We start from the raw sequence: 12,423 nt of genomic DNA on the forward strand, positions 1-12,423 counted from the left end.
TCAACTTGGGGGTGTGTTAGACCTCTTCAGAGACCATTGCAAGGGTCTCTTTCTGAAGCATGCTGGCAGGGGCTTTTCTACTCAGGCTGTGACTCCTTTCTAAGGAAAATGAACCATAAGACTTTGAACACCTTTTGTTCCAAAGCACCTGGAATCCTCTTAGCTAATTTAAACTGTTCATTTGGGCTTTTAAATGACATATTTACATAGTTTTAGCCATTTTAAGTCCTTAAAAAAACATGTGTGTTGTGTGTAACCAGTGACAAATAAAGTTTTGTATTTATCTTTAGAATTGGCTATTGCATGCTGACTGCAGAATATTGTTGTTTTTCCTGTTTTTTAATTGTGTTTTATACAATTACAATGATAAGAATACAATACCTTTCTATGGTGCTTCCCAATATACATAAAATTACATAACAAGTGTGGCCCTTCAGAGGCCTAAAACTGACATTGTCCAGTACATTATTTCCTGTGTCCACTGATGGCTATGAATCTTCCAGGTAAAGTCCCAGTGTGCCCACAAGGGTGGCGCTTTAGTATAATAAGTATCATACTCATAATTGCAGTTCTATGGATTTGCTTCGATCTTCTCTTTGATCCAAGGGATGAATCTGTAGACATGAGAGTAGACCCCTGGCTTGTCTTTCTTGCCGCACTTATCTCCCCAGCTAACCACGCCAGCGACTTGAACCACTCCGTTCCGTTCACAGGCAAGGGGTCCACCGGAGTCACCCTGGAGGGGACACAAGAGGGAGTTAGAGGGTTGTGTGTCATTGTTAATGGTGTATTCTGAAGAGTTTGGGAAGAAAAGCGCAATTGTTGTCCATTGCGAGCAAACAGGTTACATGGACAGTAAAGCCCCGTACACACGATCGGATTTTCCGACGGGAAATGTTGGATGTGAGCTTGTTGGCGGTAAGTCCGACCGTGTGTATGCTCCATCGGACAATTGTTGTGGGACTTTCTGCCAACAAATGTTGGCTAGCATGTTCTCAAATTTCCGCCAACAAATGTGTGTTGTCGGATTTTCCAATTGTGTGTACACAAGTCCATTGGACAAAAGTCCAAAGTACAAACACGCATGCTCGGAATCAAGGACGAGTCGGAAGCGGTCGGTCTTGTAAAACTAGCATTCGTAATGGAGATATCACGCACGTCTTGTACGTCACTACGTTTGTAATTGTTGGCCAATATTTGTGTGACCGTGTGTATGCAAGACAAGTTGGAGCCAACATCCTTCGAACAAAATTCCACAGTTTTGTTGTCAGAAACTCTGATCGTGTGTACGAGGCTTAAGAGGTACAAATATGCTCTAGCAAAACTTTTATTTTTCTTTGCTTGGGGAGCCATAGTTGGTGTGAGGGATGAGGCCCTTGTCCTCATAAAAATTAGAGCAGAGACTGTGAGCCAGGCCTTCTCATCCAACATCAGTGCCTGATCTCACAAATACACTTATGATAGAATGGTCAAACATTCCCATAGACACACTCCTAAACATTGTGGACAGCCTTCCCAGAAGAGTTGAAGCTGTTAAAGCTGCAAAGGGTGGGCCAACTCAATATTGAACCCTACAGACTAATGCCCCATACACACGGTCGGATTTTCCCATGGAAAATGTCCGATCGGAGCATGTTGTCGGAAATTCCGACCGTGTGTGGGCTCCATCGGACATTTTCCATCGGATTTTCCGACACACAAAGTTGGAGAGCAGGAGATAAAATTTTCTGACAACAAAATCCGTTGTCGGAAATTCCGATCGTGTGTACACAAATCCGACGGACAAAGTGCCACACATGCTCAGAATAAATAAAGAGATGAAAGCTATTGGCTACTGCCCTGTTTATAGTCCCGACGTACGTGTTTTACGTCACCGCGTTCAGAACGATCGGATTTTCCGACAACTTTGTGTGACCGTGTGTGTATGCAAGACAAGTTTGAGCCAACATCCGTCGGAAAAAATCCTAGGATTTTGTTGTCGGAATGTCCGATCAATGTCCGATCGTGTGTACGCCCTATTAGACTGGGATGTCATTAAAGTTCATGTGTGTAAGGGCAGGCGTCCCAATACTTTTGACAATATAGTGTAACTATGTCATCTCTTCACAGTGCAGGGATTTAAATGTTTCCCCAACTACAGGAAGAATTTGGCTTTTCTTCGAATTACTTGTTTTAATATTACCAGCTTCGTTATGCTGTAAAGACACATTTTGGGTCACTAGTGATCTCTCTGATGATCACCCCTCTTGAGAAATTGCTGAGATGCCCTAAAGCAACAAAACTTATCTCTGAATATTATTCTGCCCTAATGGTAGAATCCAATCCTAGGTCTTCCATTGCTCAGGCCAACTGGTCTTCTCTGGACATTTTGAGGAGTCCGATTGGTCCGAATTCAGTGATGTTTATAAGACCCCTGTGATTTCCTCCAAAGATAGAATCATTCAAATTTCATTTCATCATACTCATCTGACCCTTGCCTGGTTGCATAGAATGGGCCTTCCTTCGTATCACGGCTGAGTGTTTTAGAGGCTGTGGGCATACTGGTGATTTCTTATGCCGCGTACACACGGTCGGATTTTCCGATGGGAAATGTTGGATGTGAGCTTTTTGTTGGAAAGTCCAACCGTGTGTATGCTCCATTGAGCATTTGCTGTCAGACTTTCCGCCAACAAATGTTTGATAGCAGGTTCTCAAATTTTCCACCAACAAAACTTTGTTGTCGGAAAGTCAGATCATGTGTACACAAGTCCGTCGTCCAAAAGTTTACGCATGCTTGGAATCAAGCAGAAGGAGCCGCACTGGCTATTGAACTTCCTTTTTCTCGACTCGTCGTACGTCTTGTATATCACCACATTCCCACGTTCGTAATTGTTGGCCAACATTTGTGTGACCGTGTGTACGCAAGACGAGTTTGAGCCAACAACCTTCGTACAAAAATCCACGGTTTTGTTGTCGGAAAGTCCGATCGTGTGTACGGGGAATAACACTGTTTTTGGTCTTGCTCTGTAGTCCAAACATTTTGGAGAGATGTTGGTTCATTTATTTCATTGCTATTGGTCCTTCCTAATATTTTGCATCTGAAAAATTGGTTCCTGTGAATATCAGGTGATCTGGTGATTTCTAAATATGCTAAACCATTGTTACGCATTTTTTATTTCTTTGCTAAAAAAATCAATTTTATTGTCCTGGAAAACTCCTATGTTAAACTCCTGGCTAAGACTAATTATTGATAAAATACTTTTGTATAGACTAACTTTTGAACTCAGAAAAGAGGAACTGGCTCCTAAATGACACAACCACGGTGGTCCGGATGGGACAGTGACTTGGTCCGGATCTGCCATTTAGTGATGTCTGATTTACAGTTACATTGATGGGTGCAAGCTTAACTCGAACTCAGGCATCCGAACTTGTCTGAAGTTTGTTGAACTGTACTCAAACCGAACCCAAGGCAGTTCAGCTCATCATTAAGAGTAACTGTAAATCAGACTTCACTAAATGGTGGTTCCGGACCAAATCACTGTCCCATCCAAAACTCTGTGGTTGCATCATTAAGGGGCCAGTTCTTTTCCCCAGTCATTTTCACTACAGAGCCAAGAGCGGAGGGCACAGCAGCACTGGGTAAGGTAGGAGAGTGGGGGGCTGGGACGATGTGAAGAGGGGGAGAGGAGGGCACTGCTGTGGAGAAAGGGGGGATGATGTGATGGGGGACAGAGGAGGGCACTGCTTTGGGGGAGATAAGATGAAGGGAGGGCAGAGGAGGGCACTGCTTTGGGGGACATGAGATGAAGGGAAGGCAGAGGAGGGCACTGCTTTGGGGAGATGAGTTGAAGGGGGGCAGAGAAGGGCACTGCTGTGGGAGGGAGATGAGGTTAAGGGGGGACAGAGAAGGGAGCTGCTTTGGGGAGATGAGTTGAAGGGGGAATAGAGGAGGGCACTGTTTTGGGGCTACGATGATGTGAAGGGGGGGGCAGAGGAGGACATTGCTGTGGAGGGAGGGGGAACTGATGTAAAGGGGGACAAAGGAGGCAACTGCTGTGTAGGCGATGATGTGTAGGGGGACAGAGGAGGATACTGCTGTGGAGGAAAAGGGGGGGTGGATGATGTGAAGAGGGACAGAGAAGGGTGTTGCTTTTGGGGAGATGCGATGAAGGGAGGGCAGAGGAGGGCACTGCTTTGGGAGGATTATGTGAAGGGAGGCAGAGGAGGATTTGTAGACATGTGCACCGTCAATAAATTAGTTTCGCTCCATTCCATTTCGTATTAAAATTAATTCGTAATTCGTGTCCGAAATTCAATTCGGATTCATACAAAATACGAATTTATTAAGTTTGTAAACTTTTAATAACAATAACAAAAGTTTCTTATGATAAATATATCATTATGAGGGGCTTCCACCATCCCTGTGCTGTGCTGACTTCCTGGGGTTTTTAACTTTTAGGTTTGTTAACGTTTCGTAACAATAATGAAAGTTTGTTATGATAAATTTATCCGAAGTTCGTAAACGAAATTTCGTACAAATTTGGTATGCATAAAAATTCATATTTCGGTTCCTCACGAATGTACGAATTTACGGAAATTCTTATGAATTTCCGATTTGTACGAAACTAATCGCACATGTCTAGTGCTTTGGGAAGGATGATGTAAAGGGGGGGGGGCAGAGGAGGGCACTGCTTTGGGGGATAATGTTAAGGGGGACAGAGCAGGATACTGCTTTAGGGCGGAGGAGGACACTGCTGTGGGGGGGGGGGGGCTGATGTAAAGGGGGGCAAAGGAGGATACTGTGATGTGAAGTGGAAGGCTGTGAAGGGAGACGAAGGACACTGCTGTAAGAATGGGGTTGTGATATAAGAGGAGGAGATTGTGATGTGAATTATCTGAGTTATAGCGCAAACATGCATTTTGGACCCCTGCTGGAAGAAAATTGCTCTGACCAGACCTCCATGAATTTTAATTCAGTGTCCCTGCTGTAAATCACTGGCCTATATGGGGTTCTGTTAGTTGTCTCATATTGCTCTGAAAATCCACATATCAAAGTGCTTAGTGTACAATTCTTCTTATGGATTTTATAGAATAGTTTAAATAGATAATACGATGAATAATACATTTTATACATTCTTTGTATTATGCAGTAGGGATGGGGGAGACTCATTTTAGTAAAGAGACAATTGCCACCATTTTGGCGGTGGGCACCTCATTGTAAGGCCAGATTCACACCTGAATGTTCTGTAAATGAGTGCAAAATTGTGCGTTTTTCATGGATGTTTTACGCTACATGCATAGGGCAGCACATTCATTCTAAATGGGTGCGATACACATAACAAATGCACCAAAGTAGCTCAAGTAGCCTTTAAAGTGGTTAGCTTTGTGCATTTTTTAACTGCACTTCGTCAATTTTTTTCCCGTGCGGAATAACATGCGTCTGCTTCCTGTGTTTGGGGTGCCATTAACAATCAATGGGACTGCAAATGCAACCACTTTTATTCTGCGCATTTCATAAACGCGCAGTTTTGCGTGCGTTCACAAAACACTCAGGTGTGAAGGGGCCTGAAGGTACTTGAGACACAGTAATGGTGAGACTGACCTGACAAGCATCAACTCCCCCTTCAGGTACTCCGGCACACAGCATACTCTTGTCGATAAATTTCCCGTACATTGCGGGGTTGGTGCAGTTGGCTTCAGAGATGACCTGGACGGTGGCTTCAAGCAAGTGGTTGATGAAACCTGCATCAGAACAGAGTGAGGAAATATTAATCCTGGAATTGGGTTTGAACACATGAGCCATTGTATTGGCCTCCATGGGCTCTGATTTGTGTCCATCAACCTAATTGGCAGATCCCATTATGAGGATGAGCAAATATCTGTGGGAAATACCTTCTTCAAGTAGTTGTAAACCCTTACATATACCCAGTGAAGTGACTGGCATCAAGTGATACAGAGATAAAAAAAAATCCTCCTGCATAAGTTGTGCCTGTTTATCTACAGCCATCTTACCCCTACTTTTATTCAAAGTGCAGAATTTACACAGGACCTCTCAGCTCTGAAAAGCAGGGGGTGGAGAGCTCAAGTTACATCAGTGGGTGGAGCTCTGAGAGCTGATTGGATGGAAGGGACATACCTCCCCTTCACACAGCACACAGGAACAGAGCTTAGGCTGTCACTCCCTCCTCCCCTGACACCTTTTTTCTCTTGGTGTCAAGAAAATTTGTCAGAAGGGATTCATGCTGATAGTGCTTATACTTAGTGCTCTGGACTGAGACAAGTCCACACTATAAAGGATGTGCTTTGTTCATATTTCATATGTGAGCTTTACAACTACTTTAAGTATGGTCATGTGCTTATATAGCACCATCTTTGTTCACCCATCATCCAGGGTCACCATCTACTGCCTGGACTGAGACTGCACAGTAAATCATGGCATCTATGCAGTTCTCAGCTGTGTTCACAAATGCCTGATTCAGGTCAGCCCCTGCTGCTGACTCTCACCTTGTGGCTTGCTACAAAGTTACAACGTTGCAGTCTGATCACCGGGGGAGAGGAGACTGAGGAAATGCTCCCTCATGCCTGCAGTAGACTGATGACATCATCTCTGCCTAGGCAATATCACTAAATTGTAGTTAAAGGATAGCTTTTTAATGATATTGTATTGGAGAAATTATACCATTGCTGTATATTGTAACATGGCAGGAATTCATCCCTGCAGGCTAGTGAAGTTACTGACAGGTCAACCTTAAGAAAAACAAGAAATGTAAAATGTAAAAAATAAAAAAAAAATGCAGCCAAACATTCAGTTTGCCGTGTAATATTGCAACTTTTTTTCTGCTCTGGTTACTTGAGATGTTAACTCACCTCTCTCTGTCCTTCCCCACCCAGAGATGGCACACATCTTTCCAGGGGGAAATTCCCAGTCTGGTAAACATGCCGTCTTCACAAAGCGCGTCTCCCTGGCGCATTTCCCGTTCACTTTCTTCAGTTTCATAAGAGCTGTATTTAGAAAAAAAACAAAATCGAATCAGAGGTGAAGTTTTAATCTACTTATATTTTCCCTTCCGTGGTTCTCTTCTCCCGCTTTCATTGCATACCCTATTTTAGACCCAGTAATATCATCACTGGGTCTCTCTGCTTCTCCCTTTGCAATGCAGGCTGATCTTTTTTTTTAATACTTTATTAATCCCAAAGGGAAATTGGGAAATTGTAATCATATCTGGTAGGAGAGGCCAGCAGGGTGCTGTAAAAAGCCTGAAAAAAACACAGCACCCTTGATGGGGGAATTGTATATTTTATATTTCCTTGTGTTTGTCGGCTCAAACTGTGGTTCACTAATGAATTCTGAGCCTCCAAAATCTTGGTTAGGGGGCCATACAAGGACGGGGAGGGGGGTTATTTACTAAAGGCTGTACACTACAAGTGCACTTGGAAGTGCAGTCACTGTAGACCTGAGGGGGACATGCAAGGAAAATAAGAAACAGCTTTTTGATTGCACATGATTGGATGATAGAAATCAGCAGAGCTTCCCCTCATTTCAGATCTTCCCCACAGATCATCTACATCAGAGATATGTAATTAGCGGACCTCCAGCTGTTGCAAAACTACAAGTCCTATCATGCCTCTGCCTCTGGGTGTCATGCTTGTCGCTGTCAGATTCTTGCTATGCCTCATGGGACTTGTAGTTCTGCAACAGCTGGAGGTCCACTAATTGCATATCCCTGATCTACATGATTGCATTTCAAAGTGCACTTGCAGTGCATTTGTATTGCACAGTGGATTTGCCTTTAGTAAATCAACCCCAAAGTCTGCTTACTTATACCAAAGGAATGTGTGACTGTAAACTGACCAAGTCCTTGAAGGGTCATATTGCAACGAGAGCTGACTTGGGGGTTTTGTCTATTCCTTTTACACAGTCTAAATACTACAGTTTCCACTTGGAACATTTAGTCTCGTATCCAGAGCTGCATCATGTAACATGCATGCGTCTGATCTGATTACTGGCCATGCCATTATAGGGGGACTCCGTGGTGAAGCAGCATCTTTAGTTAAAGGAGTTGTAAAGGGAGAAGGTTTTTTATCTTAATGCATTCTATGCATTAGGATAAAAATCCTTCTGTGTGTAGCAGCCCCCCCCCCAGCACCCCCAATTACCTACCTGAGCTCCTTGTCTCTCCAGCGATGTCCACAATCCCCTCAGCCATCCAGTACACTCCTCTTGTTTGGCTGAGACAGAGCAGCGGTGCTATTGGCTCCCACGGCTGTCAAAGTCAGTCAGCAAATCAGGGGAGAGAGGGGGTGGGGCCAGGTCGGGGCTCAGTGTCTGAATGGATACACGGAGCTCTGACTCGGCTTGGGTGCCCCCTGTAGTAAGGTGCTGGCTGATGGGGCACTCAAAGGATGGAGGGGCTAGGAGCAGCAAAGAGGGACCTGAGAAGAGGAGGATCTGGGCTGCTCTGTGCAAAACCAACTGTACAAAGGAGGTAAGTATAACATGTTTGTTATTAAAAAAAAAAAAAAAAAACGAGACTTTACAATCACTTCAAGTATTCTTGTATTCTCGTCATATTTTCTTTCTGTCATATCTGTATCTATCATTACTTTTAATAAATTATATCCTATATATATATATATATATATATATATATATATATATATATATATATATATATATATATATATACCGTATTTATCTGTGTATAACACGCACTTTTTTTCCCTTAAAATCAGGGGAAAATCGCGGGTGCGTGTTATACGCCGATCCCCTGCGATCCGGAGCAGCCAGATCTTCAAAATCGCCGACCGCGATTTGAAAATGGCGCCGAAATACACAGAGCCGTCCTCGGCTCTTCTCGGCCACTTTCGTCTTCACTCGAGCGCCGCTTGGCTAGGTTCGGATAGCTCCGCTCATAGTCACGCCCATCCCGGGCGGGACTACGAGTGGAGCCGAAAGTGAACGAGAGCCGCCGAGAAGAGCAGAGGACCGGCTCTGTGTCTTTCGGCGCCGGCGGCGCCATTTTCAAATCGCGGTCGGCGATTTTGAAGGACAGGATGGCAGGGGTCCGGGATCACAGGATGCAAGGCTGCACTGGGGAAGGCTGCACTGACAAGGCTGCACTGGGGAAGGCTGCACTGGGGAAGGCTGCACTGACAAGGCTGCACTGACAATGCTGCACTGGGGAAGGCTGCACTGACAAGGCTGCACTGGGGAAGGCTGCACTGACAAGGCTGCACTGACAATGCTGCACTGGGGAAGGCTGCATTGACAAGGCTGCACTGACATGGCTGCACTGGGGAAGGCTGCACTGACAAGGCTGCACTGACATGGCTGCACTGACATGGCTGCACTGGGGCAAGGCTGGACTGAGAAGGCTGCAATGATGGGCATTTAAATGTAAGTTTTTTTTCCTTCAGCTTCCCTCCTAAAAGTTTTTTTTTCCTTAAAATTCCCTCCTAAATTGGGGTGCGTGTTATATGCCTGTCTACACACCCCTGTTAAAATGTCAGGTTTCTGTGATGTAAAAAAATGAGAAAAAGATAAATCATTTCAGAACTTTTTCCACCTTTAATGTGACCTATAAACTGTACAACTCAGTTGAACAACAAACTGAAGTCTTTTAGGTGGAAGGAAGTAAAAATAAAAAAATAAAATAATATGATTGTATAAGTGTGCACACCCTTAAACTAATACTTTGCTGAAGCACCTTTTGATTTTATTACAGCACTCAGTCTTTTTGGGTATGAGTATCTCAGCATGGCACATCTTGACTTGGCAATATTTGCCCACTCTTCTTTGCAAGCATACTCCAAATCTGTCAGATTGCGAGGGCATCTCCACACCATAGGTAAGGCCCACATCCGATGCTGAGCCTCTATGAAAGAGCTGAAACCCAATTAAAGCAGCGGGCCAGGGACAGTTAGACTGGAGAGGAAAAAAGTTAGATGATGTTGGACGTCCTCCAGCCACTAAAAAGGACAGGCTCTGTCTGACTTTCTGCAGCTTCTAATGCACAGTGTGAGAAGCTCACAGTGTGCAATGAAATCAGAGTAATGCCGCGTACACACGGTCGGACTTTCCGGCATACTTGGTCCGGCGGACCAGAGTGTGCCGGACAATCCGCCCGTGTGTAGGCGCCGGCGGACTTTTCCGGCGGACTTTTTCCCAAAAGCCCGCCGGACCTAGATTTGAAACAAGTTTTAAATCTTTCCGTCGGACTCAGTTTCTGGCGGACAGTCCGCTCGTCTGTGTGCTGGTCCGACGGAAAGCCCGCTCGTGTGTATGCTGGTCGCGAGGGCAGGGTATTGCATCTCGCGCTTGCTGCAATAGGAAAAACAAATTTTCCTATTGCGGCGAGCGCGGGGCATACCAGGCCCTTAGGTCTGGTATGGATTATAAAGGGGAACCCCCTACGCCAAAAAAACGGCGTGGGGTCCCCCCTAAAATCCATACCAGACCCAATCCAAACACGCAGCCTGGCCGGTCAGGAAAGGGGGTGGGGACGAGCGAGCGCCCCCCCCCCCCCTCCTGAACCGTACCAGGCCGCATGCCCTCAACATTGGGGGTGGGTGCTTTGGGGGAGGGGACGCCCTGCGGGCCCCCCCACCCCAAAGCACCTTGTCCCCATGTTGATGAGGATAAGGGCCTCTTCCCGACAACCCTGGCCGTTGGTTGTCGGGGTCTACGGGCGGGGGGCTTATCGGAATCCGGGAGCCCCCTATAATAAGAGGGCCCCCCACCCTATGTGAATGAGTATGGGGTACATGGTACCCCTACCCATTCACCTAGGGAAAAAGTGTAAATAATAAAACACTACACAGGTTTTTAAAATATTTTATTAAACAGCTCCGGGGGGGGTCTTCCTCCGTCTTCGGGGGTCTTCTTCCGGCTTCGGGGGTCCCTCCGGTTCATCTTTTCCCGGCGTCCGGTTGGTTGCCAGCATGCCCAGGGACTGTGACATCATAAGGGGGCGGGGTCTCCGCCTATATAAGTCACAACGCAGCCCTCAGAGAGCAGTCCAGCCAGAGAGAGCGTCGTGTCAACATCTGGAGAAGAGAAGAGAAGACAAGAAGCCCAGAAGTCCGGACCTCTGCTGGCAAGAGAGCTACCTGAAGACAGCGGAGGAGCCGGCCGAAGAACTGGAACACCGGGAGAAGAGAGAGGAGAAGAACCAACCAGATGCCGGGAGAAGATGAACCGGAAGAAGACCCCCGAAGACGGAGGAAGACCACCCTGGAGCTGTTTAATAAAATATTTTAAAAACCTGTGTAGTGTTTTATTATTTACACTTTTTCCCTAGGTGAATGGGTAGGGGTACCATGTACCCCATACTCATTCACATAGGGTGGGGGGCCAGGATCTGGGGGCCCTCTTATTATAGGGGGCTCCCGGATTCCGATAAGCCCCCCGCCCGCAGACCCCGACAACCAACGGCCAGGGATGTCGGGAAGAGGCCCTTGTCCTCATCAACATGGGGACAAGGTGCTTTGGGGTGGGGCCCCGGATCGGGGTCTGGTATGGATTTTAGGGGGGACCCCACGCCGTTTTTTCGGCATAGGGGGGTTCCCCTTTATAATCCATACCAGACCTAAGGGCCTGGTATGGCCCGCGACGGGGCTCGCAAGGTGTCAATCTCGCCAATAAAAGCGGCAAGATTGACATCCTTTTCTAGTCCCGTCGCACCTGAGTCACGTTCAAAATGAACGGGCTTGGCCGTGTGTGGGCAAGTCCGTTCATTCTGAAAGTCCGCCGTAACTCCGGCGAAAGTCCGTCAGAAAAACGGGCGGACTTAGCCCGCTGCAAAGTCCGGTCGTGTGTGGGCAAGTCCGTCCGTTTTAAAGTCCGGCGCACCTGGCGGACAAAGTCCGTCAGAAAGTGTGCCGGACCAAGTAGCACAGAAAGTCCGACCGTGTGTACGCGGCATAAGTCATTTCAGTACAGGAGAAGAACCTGTACAACTGTGCAAGACAGAAGGGAAGGCTGGAGCTCAGATTTGAATAATTGTAAACAATTTATCAAATTAAAACAATCATACAAACCTTAACCCCAAAAACAATTAAAAAAGGTAATCTCCATACATTTCATTAGGTCAACAATAGTCAGGCAGAAAGATCTTGCTCACACAATTTGTACATTTCATTTCAAAGCAGACAAATTCTAGAGCCTAAACTAAGCACAGCTCGATTATATCTCCAGAAGGGTCACCCACCGAGATCGTAGTGCAGGCTGTAGGATCCCTCCAAAAAGTTTTCATGCATGATAATCTTCTCCACCTCCAGCGCCTGCTCTGAGCTCTCATTCTTCTTTAAATCTGATTTTCCCAGGAACACTTTCCAGAGACTCGGCAGTGGTCTGCGTGAAAGAGAAATACGTCTAATTGTACACGGGGGGGACAGCTTTATTGGTTCATTACATATGCAGGCATTGCTTCCTTCTAAGTGACT

General features: G+C 46.0%; 1 protein-coding gene across 1 annotated transcript in view; it reads right to left on the reverse strand.

Annotated features, from left to right (window-relative positions):
- Window positions 1–398: 398 nt before the first annotated feature.
- The window catches only part of HABP2 (hyaluronan binding protein 2), a 36,734-nt gene continuing 24,709 nt past the window's right edge, over window positions 399–12,423 (reverse strand). Inside the window, exons 10-13 of the mRNA XM_073595872.1 lie at window positions 12,189–12,331; window positions 6,847–6,981; window positions 5,582–5,721; window positions 399–736 (exon numbers count right to left, since the gene is read on the reverse strand). Of these exons, the coding sequence (XP_073451973.1) occupies window positions 572–736; window positions 5,582–5,721; window positions 6,847–6,981; window positions 12,189–12,331 (583 nt within the window). The 3' untranslated portion in view covers window positions 399–571. The remainder of the gene's footprint in view (window positions 737–5,581; window positions 5,722–6,846; window positions 6,982–12,188; window positions 12,332–12,423) is intronic.

This window comes from Aquarana catesbeiana, linkage group LG08 (assembly GCF_042186555.1).
Source record: "Aquarana catesbeiana isolate 2022-GZ linkage group LG08, ASM4218655v1, whole genome shotgun sequence".
Taxonomy (NCBI): domain Eukaryota; kingdom Metazoa; phylum Chordata; class Amphibia; order Anura; family Ranidae; genus Aquarana; species Aquarana catesbeiana.